Raw genomic sequence first — 18,238 nt, 5'->3', positions numbered from 1 at the left:
CATTGGTATTTGTGTTGTGTTTATGCTCTGCTGTGGGTTACATTCTAAGCAAGGTGAGCCATTCACATACAATACAGGTTAGGAGGTAGTATTTCTCTGCTTTCCGTGGCTAAGAATTGGCTGAAGGTTTTGGGAGCAGTTCATAGCTGTCCTGAACATGTCCTTTGGGATGCCAGTGAGTGGCCACCTCAAACCAGGTGACAGTGGGAATGGATAGCTGCAGAACACCACAGGAAAATGGCTTCAAATCTCTCTCTCACACGCTGCAGGAAAGGTGGGGTAAAAACTGGACCACATTGACAATAGAACAATGTTCAGAGCTGAGCTGCAGTGCAGGGAACTTTACTCTGTATCTAACCCTGTGCTGTACCTGTCCTGGGAGTGTTTGATGGGGACAGTGTAGAGGGAGCTTTACTCTGTATCTAACCCCGTGCTGTACCTGTCCTGGGAGTGTTTGATGGGGACAGTGTAGAGGGAGCTTTACTCTGTATCTAACCCCGTGCTGTACCTGTCCTGGGAGTGTTTGATGCGGACAGTGTAGAGGGAGCTTTACTCTGTATCTAACCCCGTGCTGTACCTGTCCTGGGAGTGTTTGATGCGGACAGTGTAGAGGGAGCTTTACTCTGTATCTAACCCCGTGCTGTACCTGTCCTGGGAGTGTTTGATGGGGACAGTGTAGAGGGAGCTTTACTCTGTATCTAACCCCGTGCTGTACCTGTCCTGGGAGTGTTTGATGGGGACAGTGTAGAAGGAACTTTACTCTGTATCTAACCCCGTGCTGTACCTGTCCTGGGAGTGTTTGATGGGGACAGTGTAGTGGGAGCTGATGCACAGCCAGCTTTCTATGCATTTCTGCTTGTTCCCTGTTGCTGGAGTTATTATCTGGCCTCGGTGACGTTTGGAACTCTCTTTGTTGACTGTTTTTGGAGACCGGATGATTACAAAGGCAGAGTAAACACTCTGCTTAAACAGTGATAGCACTCACTGGTTTACTGCTGGAAGCTTCTGGAACTTTGTAAAAAGATTCAATCCCCCACTCCTCCTTATCTTCCTGCAGTAATTCTAGCAGCTTCTTATAGTTAGTGTGGGGCTGGCCACAAGCTCAGGTAACCATCCAGGACTAAGTCTAATAGCATTTTCACAGTATTGCAGATCATTACACACACACGGCAAGAGGTGAGCTTAATGGGAGGGGGCACCCACCACGGACAAGAGAGAGCCAGGAGGGTCCGGAGTCAGAGCGCTGGGTGAGCTGGATTCCAGCTCCTCTTTCAGGAAGAATGGGAGCCAGGAAGGGAAGGGGCCAGTGCTGAAGCAGTGCCGCACTGTCAGAATGGGGGGGGGGGGGGCAAGCGCCATACTATGGGTGGAGCCAGAGAACATCGCTAGAGTGTTGAATAAATACTTCACATCCGTCTTTCCCCAAGAAAATGAGAATGATTGTACTGAACTCAGGGAGAGAGACTGCGAGGTTCCTGAGTAAATTGATATAGGGAGTGACAAGGTATTGGAGGTGTTGGCAGGCTTAAAAGTGGACAGATCTCCAGCTCCGGATGATTTGTGTCCCAGACTGCTGAGGGAGGCAAGGGAGGAGATCGCAGGGGCTCTGACCCAAATTTTTAATTCCTCTCTGGCCAGGGGAGAGGTGCCAGAGGCCTGAAGAACAGCTAATGTGGTTCCGCTATTTAAGAAGGGTTGTAGAGATAAGCCAGGGAACTACAGGCCAGTAAGTCTCACGTCAATGGTAGGGAAACTATTGGAGAAAGTTCTGAAGGAGAGAATCTATCTCCACTTGGAGAGGCAAGGTTTGATCAGGGATAGTCAGCATGGCTTTGTCAGAGGGAAGTCATGCCTAACAAATTTGATTGAATGTTTTGACGGGGTGACCAGGTGTGTAGATGAGGGGAGTGCAGTTGATGTAGTTTATATGGATTTCAGCAAAGCCTTTGACAAGGTCCCACATGGGAGACTTATAAAGAAGGTAAACGCACATGGGATACAGGGTAATTTGATAAGGTGGATTCAAAATTGGCTTAGTTGTAGGAGACAGAGGGTGATGACAGAAGGATGCTTTAGTGACTGGGAGCCAGTGTCCAGTGGTGTACCACAGGGATCTGTGCTGGGTCCCCTATTATTCATCATTTACATAAACAACAGAGATGACTATGTGGGGGGTAGGATCAGTAAGTTTGCGGATGACACAAAGATTGGCCGGGTGGTTACCAGTGAGGTTGAGTGTCCTGGGCTACAGGAAGATATAGACGGGATGGTCAAATGGGCAGATAAGTGGCAGATGCAATTTAACCCTGAAAAGTGTGAGGTGATACACTTTGGAAGGAGTAATTTGACAAGGAAGTATTCAATGAATGGCATGACACTAGGAAGTTCTGAGACACAAAGGGACCTTGGCACGTGTGTGTCCATAGATCTCTGAAGGCAGAGGGGCATGTTAGTGGGGTGGTGAAAAAGGCATATGGGACACTTGCCTTTATCAATCAAGGCATAGATTACAAAAGTAGGGAGGTCATGTTGGAGTTGTATAGAACCTTGGTGAGGCCACAGCTGGAGTACTGTGTGCAGTTCTGGTCGCCATATTATAGGAAGGATGTGATTGCACCGGAGGGGGTGCAGAGGAGATTTACCAGGATGTTGCCTGGGATGAAACATTTAAGTTATGAAGAGATGTTGGATAGACTTGGGTTGTTTTTGTTGGAGCAGAGAAGACTGAGGGGCGACCTGATCGAGGTGTACAAGATTACGAAGGGCATGGACAGGGTGGATAGGGAGCAGCTGTTCCCCTTAGTTGAAGGGTCAGTCACAAGGGGGCATAAGTTCAAGTTGAGGGGCAGGAGGTTTAGGGGGGATGTGAGGAAAAACTTTTTTACCCAGAGGGTGGTGAGGGTCTGGAATTCGCTGCCTGGGAGGGAGGTGGAGGCGGGTTGCCTCACATCCTTTAAAAAGTACCTGGATGAGCAATTGGCACATCATAACATTCAAGGCTATGGGCCAAGTGCTGCTAAATGGGATTACGTAGGTAGGTCAGGTGTTTCTCATTTGTCAGTGCAGACTTGGGCCTCTTCAGCACTGTGATTCGGGGGGGAGAGAGGCAAGGGTGTGCTGCACTGTTGGGGGAGGGGGCTGAGGGAGTGCTGCACTGTCTGTGTTGTCAATTTTCAGATAAGACATTAAACCGAGGCCCTGTCTGCCCTTCTCCACAGTAAAAGATCCCTCAGCCACTCCTCCCTGGTCCTGGGCAGTATTTACCTTTCAACTGACATCACTGATCAGGCAGTGTCCAGAACAAATTGCTGCAAACATCAGATAAGAGGAACAGAAATACAGATTGAGCTCTGATCACTGGGTCTGATGGGTCTCCTTGTTACTCTGAGGCCTTGCTATTTAACAGCGCTGCTATCAACTGTGTCCCAATGAATCGCTGGTAAATAAAAGATGAGGGAGAACGTGCCTTATCACAGAGGCAGATGGTGAGAAGACGCAGGCACCGAGGACAGGAGTGATCGATGCCCATCTGACACTGTCAGAACTGGGAGGGATAGAGCAATGGAGCAGTATAAAGGTGAGATAGGGACCAGCTCCAAGTTACTGGGAGATGAGTGGGACCAGACAGTGAAAAATACTGTGGCAGCGAAAAGGCAGAGACAGACCCGAGTCAGAGGAATACTAAAGGATAGTTTCAGAAAGACAAGCAGGCAGGGTTAGAGACAGTGGGGAGGGGGGTAGGCAGGCTGAAAGGCAAACAGGCAGGGTGAGAGGGGCTGTGGGGTGGACAAAGGGGCTGCGGAGTGGACAGAGAGGGTGAGAGAGGCTGCAGAGTGGACAGAGAGGGTGAGAGAGGCTGTGGGGTGGAGAGAGGGTGCAGGGTGGACAGAGAGGGTGAGAGAGGCTGTGGGGTGGACAGAGAGGGTGAGAGAGGCTGTGGGCTGGAGAGAGGGTGAGAGGCTGTGGGGTGGAGAGAGGGTGCAGGGTGGACAGAGAGGGTGAGAGAGGCTGTGGGGTGGACAGAGAGGGTGAGAGGGGCTGCAGAGTGGACAGAGAGGGTGAGAGGGGCTGCAGAGTGGACAGAGAGGGTGAGAGGGGCTGCAGAGTGGACAGAGAGGGTGTGGGGTGGACAGAGAGGGTGAGAGGGTGTGGGGTGGACAGAGGGTGAGAGGGGCTGCAGGGTGGACAGAGAGGGTGAGAGGGGCTGCAGGGTGGACAGAGAGGGTGAGAGGGGCTGCAGGGTGGACAGAGAGGGTGAGAGGGGCTGCAGGGTGGACAGAGAGGGTGAGAGGGGCTGCAGAGTGGACAGAGAGGGTGAGAGGGGCTGCAGAGTGGACAGAGAGGGTGAGAGGGGCTGCAGAGTGGACAGAGAGGGTGAGAGGGTGTGGGGTGGACAGAGAGGGTGAGAGGGTGTGGGGTGGATAGAGAGGGTGAGAGGCTGTGGGGTGGACAGAGAGGGTGAGAGGCTGTGGGGTGGACAGAGAGGGTGAGAGAGGCTGTGGGGTGGACAGAGAGGGTGAGAGGGGCTGCAGAGTGGACAGAGAGGGTGAGAAAGACAAACGGATTTAGCCAGCTGGAGTGTGCAATGAGATTTCTGTGGCTGCTGTTGGTTCTGTCCCCACAGGCCAGTGCTGGAGAATGTTTCTTTAATGGAAAAGGTATGAATAATTACCAAAGACTAATAGACTTTGGGAAGGTGTGAGGGGACCTGTCAACCTGGGTGGTGGCTGTTCCCATGGAGAGGGGGAGACTGTGAAGAGGGGTGACTCCTGAGGAAGGGGATTGGCTGAAGAGATATGGATCCTGGTTGATGGGGTTTATGATGGGGGGGAGGGGGGGTTGGTTTCTGATGGTGGGGGGGTTGTGTGAAGAGGTGGATCCTGTTTGAGGGGTTTATGATGGGGGGGTGGTTTCTGATGGGGGGTGTGAAGAGGTGAATCCTGTGGGGAGGGGGTTATGATGGGGGGGGGGGTGTGAAGAGGTGAATCCTGTTTGAGGGGTTTATGATGGGGGGGTTGGTTTCAGAGTGGGGGGTGTGAAGAGGTGGATCCTGCCTGAGGGGTTTCTGAGGGGGGGGGGGGTGAAGAGGTGGATCCTGTTTGAGGGGTTTGGTTTCTGAGGGGGGTGTGAAGAGGTGGATCCTGTTTGAGGGGTTTGGTTTCTGAGGGGGCTGTGAAGAGGTGGATCCTGTTTGAGGGGTTTGGTTTCTGAGGGGGGGGGGGGGGTGTGAAGAGGTGGATCCTGTTTGAGGGGTTTATGATGGGGAGGTTGGTTTCTGAGGGGGGGGGGGGTGGTGTGAAGAGGTGAATCCTGTGGGGAGGGGGTTATGATGTGGTGGGGGGGAGGGGGCAAGAGGTGAGGAGCTGCACCCTTTGGGGATGGGGTTTGATCAGCTGGCGGTTTCTGTGGACTTGTCAGGATTGTCATTATTTTGCGCTTATTCCTTTTCTCTCTGCAGCCTCCTGCGAACACAAAGGTGTCAGGCTGGAGATTGGAGACACTTGGGTCAATGAGGATTGTTACCAATGCGTCTGTCTGAATCCTTTGGGAGTGGGCTGCTGTGACAAGTGAGTATAACCCAAACCAGAGGACAGAACCATCAGCCTGTACTGTACGTGTCCTGGGAGTGTTTGATGGGGACAGTGTAGAGTGAGCTTTACTCTGTATCTAACCCCGCGCTGTACCTGTCCTGGGAGTGTTTGATGGGGACAGTGTAGAGAGAGCTTTACTCTGTATCTAACCCCGTGCTGTACCTGTCCTGGGAGTGTTTGATGGGGACAGTGTAGAGAGAGCTTTACTCTGTATCTAACCCCGTGCTGTACCTGTCCTGGGAGTGTTTGATGGGGACGGTGTAGAGAGAGCTTTACTCTGTATCTAACCCCGTGCTGTACCTGTCCTGGGAGTGTTTGATGGGGACGGTGTAGAGGGAACTTTACTCTGTATCTAACCCCGTGCTGTACCTGTCCTGAATCCCTGTACCTGTCCTGGGAGTGTTTGATGGGCACAGTGTAGAGGGAGCTTTACTCTGTATCTAACCCCGTGCTGTACCTGTCCTGGGAGAGTTTGATGGGGACAGTGTAGAGGGAGCTTTACTCTGTATCTAACCCCGTGCTGTACCTATCCTGGGAGTGTTTGATGGGCACAGTGTAGAGGGAGCTTTACTCTGCATCTAACCCTGTGCTGTACCCGTCCTGGGAGTGTTTGATGGGGACAGTGTAGAGGGAGCTTTACTCTGTATCTAACCCCGTGCTGTACCTGTCCTGGGAGTGTTTGATGGGGACAGTGTAGAGTGAGCTTTGCTCAGTATTTAACTGTAACAGTGGGAGGCGAGGGGTTGCAGATTCTCACTGTGTTTATTCCCTCGCAGTGTGGCACAGCCGGTTGATTACCCAGAATGGTGTGAAGTCATTCAGCGGCCCAACTCCTGTCTTCTGGCAGTCGTTATGAGGGCCAATCAAAAGATCCCGTGCATCAGCAAAGCTGGCATGGGCCGCCTGCAGCTCCGGAGCAGGCACAGGGAAGGCAAGAACCCATTCTTCTAGCAACTGAGATCCCAGGAAGTGGCCACCGCACCCCCACATCAAACACATTCAGTATGGCTTGATATTTAGATTCTGTTCATATCTCTTCCGCAGAATAGTCTGATTTCCTATTTAGCCTAAGTAGTCCCTGTTATTAAAAAGGGAAAGGAGTTTGCCATGTGGGGCCCACGACACAAGTCAGATCCCAGAAAGGCTGCTTCATGTTCCAGACGATGGTGCAGGTTTAACAGGTGAGATGGTTAAGATGGTTATACTGATTGCCAGGGAGTAGAGTGTTCCTGTATGTGTAAGATGTTCAAGGAGACTCGCTGTTTCAGCCATGGTCTGCTCTGTAATAAAGAAAAATCCTGCAGTAACACCTTGTTCTGTGTGCTGTTTGATGGGGACGGTGTACAAGCAGCTTTACTCTTTACTTAACACGTCGATCCAGATCAATGTGGGTCCTGCTCGGGGATTTCACACTGAGCTGCCGCTTTCTCTTTCTACACCTTCACCTGTCCATGTCCAATGTTTAAATATTCAGAGGAACAATGTTTATGCTGAAATCTGATCAAGCCCCAAGTGCTGGAACATCAGTCACGGGCTGCAGCTGGTGTTTAACCTGTAACCGGATCCTGCCCTCCCCGGATAAAAACACACAGACAAACAGCAGCTTCTCAGCCAGCCACTGCAGACTGCCAGCCGCAGGCAAGAACGGAACAAATCCTACCAACTCTTTGAGATAAAGATACTCATGAGGTAAACGTGACTTTCAGTCAAATCTAAAAAAATATAAGCCACCGGATAGGAGGAGGCCAGTCGGTTCATCCCTCGGCAACCCTCGCCAGCCTCCATCGAAGTCCATTCTTCCGTAATCATAAGGGGGGAGGACTGAAGGTCATTGGGTGCAGAATGAAAGAATCAGATGGGCTCAAGAAGCAACGAGGTGTTTGTGGAGTGGGAGGTCAAGGAGCGGGGGGGGTGATGACAGGGGGGTTTTGGGGAGGTAATGGAAGGTGCAGGAGGTGGATCCGAAGGGGATGGTCGTTTGGTTGGGGGGGTTCCCGAGGTAAATGATCTTGGGAGGTTTAGGGCTGGGGAAACAATCTGGTTCGGGGGTGTGGAGGGTCCCAGGAGGCTCTCGTTAGGTGGGGCCAGGGGAAAGGGAACCCGAGGGCAGAGGGTACAGTCGGGTGGGAGGTGTGGAGATTTTGCTGGGGACCCCGGGGTGAGGGTGCTGGGTCCCTGGGTGAAGGATTGTGTTGGGACCCTGGGGTGGGGGTGGATTTCACTGGGTCCCCGGGGATGGGGGTGGGGACCCTGGGGTTGGGGTTGGGGGGGGTCGTTTTGCTGGGTCCTGGGGGGGGGGGTGGGGGTGTGTGGATTTTGCGGGCTCCCTGGGGAGGGGATGACACCGTGATGGACACCCCGGGGGGAAGGGACTAGGTTTGCTGGGTCCCTGGGAGAGGGGAGGGGGGTGGATATTGCTGGGGAGACGGGGCGGGGTTTGTTGGGTCCCTGTTTGGGGGGGGGGGGGGTTTGCTGTGGAGAGGGGGAGGGGTTTTGCTGTGTCCCTGGTGGGGGGGGCGGGGGGTTTGTTGGGGAGGGGGAGGGGATTTTGCTGGGTCTCGGGGAGAGGGGGGGTTGGTTTGAGGTGGGGGGGGAGAGAATTTTGCTGTGTCCCTGGTTTGGGGGGGGGGGGGTGTGGTGGGGGAGGGGGTGGGTTTTGCTAGGCCTCCCCCCCCACCCCCCCCTCCCCCCTCCAGCCGCACTGACCCCCCCCCCCCCCGCTTGTGTTTGTCTTACAGGCCGGAGGGAGGATGTTGACTGGAGCGGGACCCCGGGCTGGATCGCGGCTCCTCCTCCTCCTCCTCCTGCTCCTGACTCCGGGGCTCGGCTGCCCCTCCCAGTGCCGCTGTTGGCCCCTCAACCGGACGGTCAGCTGCTCGGGCCGGGGCCTGGAGGCGGTTCCGCGGGGGATCCCGGCCGGGACCCGGGCCCTGGACCTGAGGGGGAACCGGCTGCGGTACCTGGCGCCGGGGGCGCTGAGCGGCCTGGCCGCCCTCGACCGCCTGGAGCTGGCGGGGAACCCGCTCCTCGTCCTGCTGGACCACACCTTCCGCGGCCTGGGCCGCCTCAGCCGCCTGGAGCTCGGCGGCCCCCAGCTGAGCTACGTCGGGCCGCGGGCCTGGGCCGGCCTGGGCGGCCTGCAGCAGCTGACGCTGGAGGGGGCGGCGCTCCGCTCGCCGCCCGCCGCCGCCCTCGCCGCCCTGGCCAACCTCACCGCCCTCCGCCTGCGCCGCCTGCCCAACGTCGCCGCGCTGCCCGGCCGCCCCTTCCGCTCCCTCGGCCGCCTCCGCCTGCTGGAGCTGGACGCCTGGGCCTCGCTGGCCTCGCTGGGCCCCGACAGCCTCCTGGGCCTCAATCTGCTCTGGCTCTCCGTCACCCGCTGCAACCTCAGCGCCGTCCCCTACGCCAGCCTCCGGTCGCAGGCCTACCTGCGCTCCCTCGACCTCTCCCACAACCCCATCGGCGACATCCGGGCGCCGCTGCTGCAGCACGTGACCCGCCTGGAGGAGCTGCGATTGGTCGGCGCCCGCCTGGTCCGCGTCGAGCCCGGCGCCTTCCGCGGCCTGGTCCGCTTCCGGCTGCTGGACGTCTCGGCCAATCGGCTGCCCAGCCTCCCGCAGTCGGCCTTCCGGTCGGCGGCCGCCCTCCAGAGCCTGGGCCTGGGCCGCAACCCGCTGGCCTGCGACTGCCGCCTCCTCTGGGTGGCCCGGCGGCGGCGGCGCCTCCGCTTCCTGGAGCCCGGGCCGACCTGCGCCTCCCCCGAGCGGCTCCGCGGCCGCCGCCTGGCCGAGCTGGGCGACACGCTGCCCGGCGGCTCCTTCACCTGCCGCAGGCCCAGGATCCGCGACAAGCGGCCGCAGCGGCTGCGGGCCCGGGAGGGGGAGAGCGTCACCTTCCGCTGCTCGGCCGACGGGCAGCCCGACCCGGACATCCTGTGGCTCAACCCCCGGCGCCAGCGGCTGGGCGGCCCGGGCCTGGGCTCCGGCCCCGCCGTCGGCCGAAGCCGCCTCCTGGCCAACGGCAGCCTGGAGATCGCCTCGGTGCGGCTGCTGGACGCCGGCACCTACCTCTGCGTGGCCCGCAACGCCGGCGGCAACGACACGGCCTCGGCCTGGCTGCAGGTGCGGCCGCTCTCGCCGCAGGAGCTGGGCCTGCTCGGCCCGACCGACCGGGCCCCGCGGGCCGGCCTCCGGCCCGGGTATCCCTTCGACACCCAGACGCTGCTGGTGGCCACCACCATGGGCTTCGCCTCCTTCTTCACCGTGGTCACCGTCTGCTTCACCCTCCTCTCCATCTGGAGCCGGGCCAGCGGGCCCATCAAACACAACAACATCCAGGTGGACTTTGTACCGCACGGGGGCGGTAGCGGCGGAGGAGGAGGAGACGGAGGAGAGGAAGCCCAGTTCAACATGAAGATGGTCTGAGGGGAGGTGCCACGGCCGCCTGGCCCCGCCCCCAGGGTGACACCGCTCACGCTCCGCCCCCAGGGTGACACGGACCCGGCCCCGCCCCCGCCCCCGCCCCCAGGGTGACATCGCCCACGCCCCGCCCCCCCCCCCCCCCCGGTAGACCTGGCCCCGCCCCTAGGGACGCCCCGCCCCCAGGGTGACACCGCCCTCAGGGTGGCCGCGCCCCGCCCCCGGGAGACCGGCCCCGCCCCTAGGGTGGACATCGCCCTTAGGGAAAGGTGCCCTCGCCCCGCCTCCCAGAGACGTGCCCTGGCCCCGCCCCCGCAGATAGACGTGCTCTCGCCCCTCCCCCACGGAGACCTCGCTACGCCCCCCGGGAGACGTCACCGCTCCCTCGGCTGAGGTTGCTGGCCCACCCCCAGGAGTCGTCGCCACCACCCCGATCACGTCATCGCCTCCCGGCACTGAGCGTGGCAACACGGCTCCGCCCACCAAGCTCTGTCACCAGGTCCCCGCCCCTTTGCTCCATGTTGATGACATCGGATGTGGCTCCTCCCCTTGTTCACGTCACGCAGTTCCCGCCCCCTCTATCACTTCCGTATTAAATATTTGTTGAACCCAATCCGAGTCTCGGTTTGTCCTTCAGCGCGGGGGGTGGGGGGGGGGCGATCAGAGACTGACGGGGGGGGATCAGAGACTGACGGGGGGGGATCAGAGACTGACTGGGGGGGGATCAGAGACTGACTGGGGGGGATCAGAGACTGACGGGGGGGGATCAGAGACTGACTGGGGGGGATCAGAGACTGACTGGGGGGGATCAGAGACTGACTGGGGGCGATCAGAGACTGACTGGGGGGATCAGAGACTGACTGGGGGGGGATCAGAGACTGACTGGGGGGGGATCAGAGACTGACTGGGGGGGATCAGAGACTGACGGGGGCGATCAGAGACTGACTGGGGGGGATCAGAGACTGACTGGGGGGGGGAATCAGAGACTGACTGGGGGGGGGGATCAGAGACTGACTGGGGGGGGGATCAGAGACTGACTGGGGGGGGATCAGAGACTGACTGGGGGGGGATCAGAGACTGACTGGGGGGGATCAGAGACTGACGGGGGGGGGATCAGAGACTGACTGGGGGGGGATCAGAGACTGACTGGGGGGGGATCAGAGACTGACGGGGGGGGATCAGAGACTGACGGGGGGGATCAGAGACTGACTGGGGGGGGATCAGAGACTGACTGGGGGGGGGGATCAGAGACTGACTGGGGGGGGATCAGAGACTGACAGGGGGGGATCAGAGACTGACGGGGGGGGATCAGAGACTGACTGGGGGGGATCAGAGACTGACTGGGGGGGGGGATCAGAGACTGACTGGGGGGATCAGAGACTGACTGGGGGGGATCAGAGACTGACTGGGGGGGGATCAGAGACTGACTGGGGGGGGGGATCAGAGACTGACTGGGGGGGGATCAGAGACTGACTGGGGGGGGGGATCAGAGACTGACTGGGGGGGGGGATCAGAGACTGACTGGGGGGGATCAGAGACTGGACTGGGGGGGATCAGAGACTGACTGGGGGGGGGGATCAGAGACTGACTGGGGGGGGGGATCAGAGACTGACTGGGGGGGATCAGAGACTGACTGGGGGGGATCAGAGGCTGACGGGGGAGGGAATCAGAGACTGACGGGGGGGATCAGAGACTGACTGGGGGGGGGATCAGAGGACTGACTGGGGGGGGGATCAGAGACTGACTGGGGGGGGATCAGAGACTGACTGGGGGGGGGGATCAGAGACTGACTGGGGGGGATCAGAGACTGACTGGGGGGGGATCAGAGACTGACTGGGGGGGATCAGAGACCTGACGGGGGGGGATCAGAGACTGACTGGGGGGGATCAGAGGCTGACGGGGGGGATCAGAGGCTGACGGGGGGGATCAGAGACTGACTGGGGGGGGGGATCAGAGACTGACGGGGGGGATCAGAGACTGACGGGGGGGATCAGAGACTGACTGGGGGGGGGGATCAGAGACTGACTGGGGGGGATCAGAGACTGACTGGGGGGGATCAGAGGACTGACGGGGGGGGGGGATCAGAGACCTGACTGGGGGGGGATCAGAGGCTGACGGGGGGGGATCAGACAGGCTGACGGGGGGGATCAGAGACTGACTGGGGGGGGGGGATCAGAGACTGACTGGGGGGGGGATCCAGAGACTGACTGGGGGGGATCCCGAGACTGACGGGGGGGGATCAGAGACTGACGGGGGGGAACAGAGACTGACAGGGGGGGGGATCAGAGACTGACTGGGGGGGGATCAGAGACTGACGGGGGGGATCAGAGACTGACGGGGGGGATCAGAGACTGACTGGGGGGGGGGATCAGAGACTGACTGGGGGGGGATCAGAGACTGACTGGGGGGGGATCAGAGACTGACTGGGGGGGATCAGAGACTGACGGGGGGGGGGATCAGAGACTGACTGGGGGGGATCAGAGACTGACTGGGGGGGGGATCAGAGACTGACTGGGGGGAGATCAGAGACTGACGGGGGGGATCAGAGACTGACGGGGGGGATCAGAGACTGACTGGGGGGGGGGATCAGAGACTGACTGGGGGGGATCAGAGACTGACTGGGGGGGGATCAGAGACTGACTGGGGGGGATCAGAGACTGACTGGGGGGGGGGATCAGAGACTGACTGGGGGGGGATCAGAGACTGACTGGGGGGGATCAGAGACTGACGGGGGGATCAGAGACTGACGGGGGGAGGGAATCAGAGACTGACTGGGGGGGATCAGAGACTGACGGGGGGGATCAGAGACTGACGGGGGGATCAGAGACTGACTGGGGGGGGGGATCAGAGACTGACGGGGGGGGGGATCAGAGACTGACTGGGGGGGGGATCAGAGACTGACTGGGGGGGATCAGAGACTGACTGGGGGGGGGATCAGAGACTGACGGGGGGGATCAGAGACTGAGGGGGGGATCAGAGACTGACTGGGGGGGGGGATCAGAGATGACTGGGGGGGATCAGAGACTGACTGGGGGGGGATCAGAGACTGACTGGGGGGGATCAGAGACTGACGGGGGGGATCAGAGACTGACTGGGGGGGATCAGAGACTGACGGGGGGATCAGAGACTGACGGGGGGAGGGAATCAGAGACTGACTGGGGGGGATCAGAGACTGACGGGGGGGGAGATCAGAGACTGACGGGGGGGATCAGAGACTGACGGGGGGGATCAGAGACTGACTGGGGGGGGGGATCAGAGACTGACTGGGGGGGATCAGAGACTGTGGGGGGGATCAGAGACTGACGGGGGGATCAGAGACTGACTGGGGGGGATCAGAGACTTACTGGGTGGGATCAGAGACTGACTGGGGGGGGATCAGAGACTGGACTGGGGGGGATCACGAGACTGACTGGGGGGGGGGATCTAGAGACTGACTGGGGGGGGGTCCAGAGATGACTGGGGGGGGGATCAGAGACTGACTGGGGGGGGATCAGAGACTGACTGGGGGGGATCAGAGACTGACTGGGGGGGATCAGAGACTGACTGGGGGGATCAGAGACTGACTGCGGGGGGATCAGAGACTGACTGGGGGGATCAGAGACTGACTGGGGGGGATCAGGAACTGACTGGGGGGGATCAGACGACTGACTGGGGGGGGGGAATCAGAGACTGACGGGGGGATCAGAGACTACTGGGGGGGAATCAGAGGCTGACGGGGAGGATCAGCGGCTGCCGGGGGGGCTCAGAGACTGACTGGGGGGGGGATCCCGAGCCTGACGGGGGGGATCCGAGGAGCTGACAGGGGGGATCAGAGACTGACTGGGGGGGGGATCAAGAGACTGCCAGGGGAGGGGGATCAGAGACTGACGGGGGGGGATCAGAGACTGACTGGGGGGGATCAGCGGGCTGAGGGGGGGATCAGAGGCTGACGGGGGGGACAGAGACTGACAGGGGGGATCAGAGACCTGACTGGGGGGGGGGATCAGAGACTGACTGGGGGGGGGGGATCAGAGACTGACTGGGGGCTCAGAGACTGACTGGGGGGATCAGAGACTGACTGGGGGGGATCAGAGACTGACGGGGGGGGATCAGGAGGACTGACTGGGGGGGGGATCAGAGACTGACGGGGGGATCAGAGACTGACTGGGGGGGGGATCAGAGACTGACGGGGGGGGATCAGAGACTGACTGGGGGGGATCAGAGACTGACTGGGGGGGATCAGAGACTGACTGGGGGGGATCAGAGGACTGACTGGGGGGGATCAGAGACTGACTGGGGGGGGGATCAGAGATGACTGGGGGGGGGATCAGAGACTGACTGGGGGGGATCAGAGACTGACTGGGGGGGATCAGAGACTGACTGGGGGGGGGGATCAGAGACTGACTGGGGGGGATCAGAGACTGACTGGGGGGGGGGATCAGAGATGACTGGGGGGGATCAGAGACTGACTGGGGGGGATCAAGGCTGACGGGGGGGGATCAGAGGCTGACGGGGGGGATCAGAGACTGACAGGGGGGATCAGAGACTGACTGGGGGGGGGGATCAGAGACTGACTGGGGGGGATCAGAGGCTGACGGGGGGGATCAGAGGCTGACGGGGGGGATCAGAGACTGACAGGGGGGATCAGAGACTGACTGGGGGGGGGGGATCAGAGACTGACTGGGGGGGATCAGAGGCTGACGGGGGGGATCAGAGACTGACGGGGGGATCAGAGACTGACAGGGGGGGGGGAACAGAGACTGACGGGGGGGGGGATCAGAGACTGACTGGGGGGGGATCAGAGACTGAGGGGGGGGATCAGAGACTGACTGGGGGGGGGATCAGAGACTGACTGGGGGGGGATCAGAGACTGACGGGGGGAGGGATCAGAGACTGACCTGGGGGGGATCAGAGACTGACGGGGGGGGAGATCAGAGACTGACGGGGGGATCAGAGACTGACGGGGGGATCAGAGACTGACTGGGGGGGGGAATCAGAGACTGACTGGGGGGGATCAGAGATGACTGGGGGGGGGATCAGAGACTGACTGGGGGGAGATCAGAGACTGACTGGGGGGGGATCAGAGACTGACTGGGGGGAGATCAGAGGCTGACGGGGGGGAATCAGAGACTGACTGGGGGGGATCAGAGACAGACTGGGGGGGGGATCAGAGACTGACTGGGGGGGGGATCAGAGACTGACTGGGGGGGATCAGAGACTGACTGGGGGGGATCAGAGACTGACAGGGGGGATCAGAGACTGACTGGGGGGGGATAGAGACTGACGGGGGGGATCAGAGACTGACGGGGGGAGGATCAGAGACTGACGGGGGGAGGGAATCAGAGACTGACGGGGGGGGATCAGAGACTGACTGGGGGGGGATCAGAGACTGACTGGGGGGGGGGATCAGAGACTGACGGGGGGGGATCAGAGACTGACTGGGGGGGGGGATCAGAGACTGACGGGGGGAGGGAATCAGAGACTGACTGGGGGGGATCAGAGACTGACTGGGGGGGGGGATCAGAGACTGACTGGGGGGGATCAGAGACTGACTGGGGGGGATCAGAGACTGAAGGGGGGGATCAGAGACTGACTGGGGGGGGGGATCAGAGACTGACTGGGGGGGGATCAGAGACTGACTGGGGGGGATCAGAGACTGACTGGGGGGGGGGATCAGAGACTGACTGGGGGGGGATCAGAGACTGACGGGGGGGGATCAGAGGCTGACGGGGGGGATCAGAGGCTGACGGGGAGGATCAGAGACTGACGGGGGGAGGGAATCAGAGACTGACTGGGGGGGATCAGAGACTGACTGGGGGGGGGGGGGATCAGAGGACTGACGGGGGGGATCAGAGACTGACTGGGGGGGATCAGAGACTGACTGGGGGGGATCAGAGACTGACTGGGGGGGGGATCAGAGATGACGGGGGGGGATCAGAGACTGACTGGGGGGGGGATCAGAGACTGACTGGGGGGGATCAGAGGCTGACGGGGGGGATCAGAGACTGACGGGGAGGATCAGAGACTGACTGGGGGGGATCAGAGACTGACTGGGGGGGATCAGAGACTGACTGGGGGGGGATCAGAGACTGACTGGGGGGGGGGATCAGAGACTGACTGGGGGGGGGGATCAGAGACTGACTGGGGGGGGGATCAGAGACTGACTGGGGGGGATCAGAGACTGACGGGGGGGATCAGAGTGACTGGGGGGGGGGATCAGAGACTGACTGGGGGGGATCAGAGACTGACTGGGGGGGATCAGTGACAGACGGGGGGAGGGAATCAGAGACTGACTGGGGGGGATCAGAGACTGACGGGGGGAGGGAATCAGAGACTGACTGGGGGCGATCAGAGACTGACTGGGGGGGATCAGAGACTGACTGGGGGGGGGGATCAGAGACTGACTGGGGGGGGGATCAGAGGACTGACTGGGGGGGATCAGAGACTGACTGGGGGGGATCAGAGGCTGACGGGGGGGAGGGAATCAGAGATGACTGGGGGGGGGGATCAGAGACTGACTGGGGGGGGGATCAGAGACTGATGGGGGGGGGGATCAGAGACTGACTGGGGGGGGGATCAGAGACTGACTGGGGGGGGGATCAGAGACTGACTGGGGGGGGGATCAGAGACTGACTGGGGGGGATCAGAGACTGACTGGGGGGATCAGAGATGACTGGGGGGGGATCAGAGATGACTGGGGGGGGGGATCAGAGACTGACTGGGGGGGATCAGAGACTGACGGGGGGAGGGAATCAGAGACTGACTGGGGGGGATCAGAGACTGACTGGGGGGGATCAGAGACTGACTGGGGGGGGGGATCAGAGACTGACTGGGGGGGGGATCAGAGACTGACGGGGGGGGGGATCAGAGACTGACTGGGGGGGATCAGAGACTGACAGGGGGGATCAGAGACTGACTGGGGGGGGGGATCAGAGGACTGACTGGGGGGGATCAGAGACTGGGGGGGGGGGGGGGATCAGAGACTGACTGGGGGGGGGGATCAGAGACTGACTGGGGGGGGATCAGAGACTGATGGGGGGGGGATCAGAGACTGACTGGGGGTATCAGAGATGACTGGGGGGGATCAGAGACTGACTGGGGGGGATCAGAGGCTGACGGGGGGGGATCAGAGACTGACTGACTGGGGGGGATCAGAGACTGACTGGGGGGGATCAGAGACTGACTGGGGGGGGGATCAGAGGCTGACTGGGGGGATCAGAGACTGACTGGGGGGGATCAGAGACTGACTGGGGGGGGGGATCAGAGACTGACTGGGGGGGCGGAATCAGAGACTGACGGGGGGGATCAGAGACTGACTGGGGGGGATCAGAGACTGACTGGGGGGGGGGATCAGAGACTGACGGGGGGAGGGAATCAGAGACTGACTGGGGGGGATCAGAGACTGACTGGGGGGGATCAGAGACTGACTGGGGATCAGAGACTGACTGGGGGGGATCAGAGACTGACTGGGGGGGGGGGGGGATCAGAGACTGACTGGGGGAGGGAATCAGAGACTGACGGGGCGGGGGGGATCAGAGACTGACTGGGGGGGATCAGAGACTGACTGGGGGGGATCAGAGACTGGGGGGGATCAGAGACTGACTGGGGGGGGGATCAGAGACTGACGGGGGGGGGGATCAGAGACTGACGGGGGGGGGGATCAGAGACTGACGGGGGGGGGGATCAGAGACTGACTGGGGGGGATCAGAGACTGACTGGGGGGGGGATCAGAGACTGACGGGGGGGGATCAGAGACTGACTGGGGGGGGGATCAGAGACTGACTGGGGGGGATCAGAGACTGACGGGGGGAGGGAATCAGAGACTGACGGGGGGAGGGAATCAGAGACTGACTGGGGGGGATCAGAGACTGACGGGGGGAGGGAATCAGAGACTGACGGGGGGAGGGAATCAGAGACTGACGGGGGGGGATCAGAGACTGACTGGGGGGCGGATCAGAGACTGACGGGGGGAGGGAATCAGAGACTGACGGGGGGGGATCAGAGACTGACTGGGGGGGATCAGAGACTGACTGGGGGGGGGATCAGAGACTGACGGGGGAGGGAATCAGAGACTGACTGGGGGGGGGGATCAGAGACTGACTGGGGGGGATCAGAGACTGACGGGGGGGGGATCAGAGACTGACTGGGGGGGATCAGAGACTGACGGGGGGGATCAGAGACTGACGGGGGGGGGGATCAGAGACTGACTGGGGGGGATCAGAGACTGACTGGGGGGGATCAGAGACTGAC

The 18,238-nt window shown here is 60.5% G+C and overlaps 2 protein-coding genes across 4 annotated transcripts; both read left to right on the top strand.

The window, feature by feature from the left end:
- Nucleotides 1-5: 5 nt before the first annotated feature.
- On the top strand, nt 6-6,886 carry LOC121272932 (prostate-associated microseminoprotein-like). Of its 3 annotated transcripts, none has more exons than XM_041179812.1 (3): nt 6-53; nt 5,459-5,567; nt 6,368-6,886. In XM_041179812.1, exons 1-3 carry the CDS (start codon nt 23-25, stop codon nt 6,540-6,542), a joined length of 315 nt encoding a protein of 104 aa, XP_041035746.1. In that variant the 5' UTR covers nt 6-22; the 3' UTR covers nt 6,543-6,886. The 3 variants fall into 3 exon arrangements, with proteins under 3 accessions (XP_041035746.1, XP_041035747.1, XP_041035745.1); XM_041179813.1 differs by lacking the exon at nt 6-53 and adding an exon at nt 3,322-3,577; XM_041179811.1 differs by lacking the exon at nt 6-53 and adding an exon at nt 4,515-4,658.
- Nucleotides 6,887-8,341: 1,455 nt separating this feature from the next.
- LOC121272862 (leucine-rich repeat and immunoglobulin-like domain-containing nogo receptor-interacting protein 1) lies at nt 8,342-10,109 on the top strand. Its single transcript, XM_041179696.1, has one exon. The coding sequence runs from the start codon at nt 8,342-8,344 to the stop codon at nt 10,013-10,015; it is 1,674 nt and encodes a 557-aa protein (XP_041035630.1). The 3' UTR covers nt 10,016-10,109.
- Nucleotides 10,110-18,238: the final 8,129 nt, after the last annotated feature.

The sequence above is a fragment of the Carcharodon carcharias genome, chromosome 36, assembly GCF_017639515.1.
Source record: "Carcharodon carcharias isolate sCarCar2 chromosome 36, sCarCar2.pri, whole genome shotgun sequence".
Lineage (NCBI taxonomy): Eukaryota > Metazoa > Chordata > Chondrichthyes > Lamniformes > Lamnidae > Carcharodon > Carcharodon carcharias.
This window is presented reverse-complemented; position numbering and strand designations above follow the sequence as displayed.

Bases quoted from the DNA above. Each gene is read 5' to 3' on its own strand.
- LOC121272862 (XM_041179696.1), top strand. From the start codon at position 8,342: ATGTTGACTGGAGCGGGACCCCGGGCTGGATCGCGGCTCCTCCTCCTC.
- LOC121272932 (XM_041179811.1), top strand. From the start codon at position 4,586: ATGAGATTTCTGTGGCTGCTGTTGGTTCTGTCCCCACAGGCCAGTGCT. The intron at 4,659-5,458 runs GTATGAATAATT...TTCTCTCTGCAG, and splicing joins ATGTTTCTTTAATGGAAAAG to CCTCCTGCGAACACAAAGGT. The intron at 5,568-6,367 runs GTGAGTATAACC...ATTCCCTCGCAG, and splicing joins GGAGTGGGCTGCTGTGACAA to TGTGGCACAGCCGGTTGATT.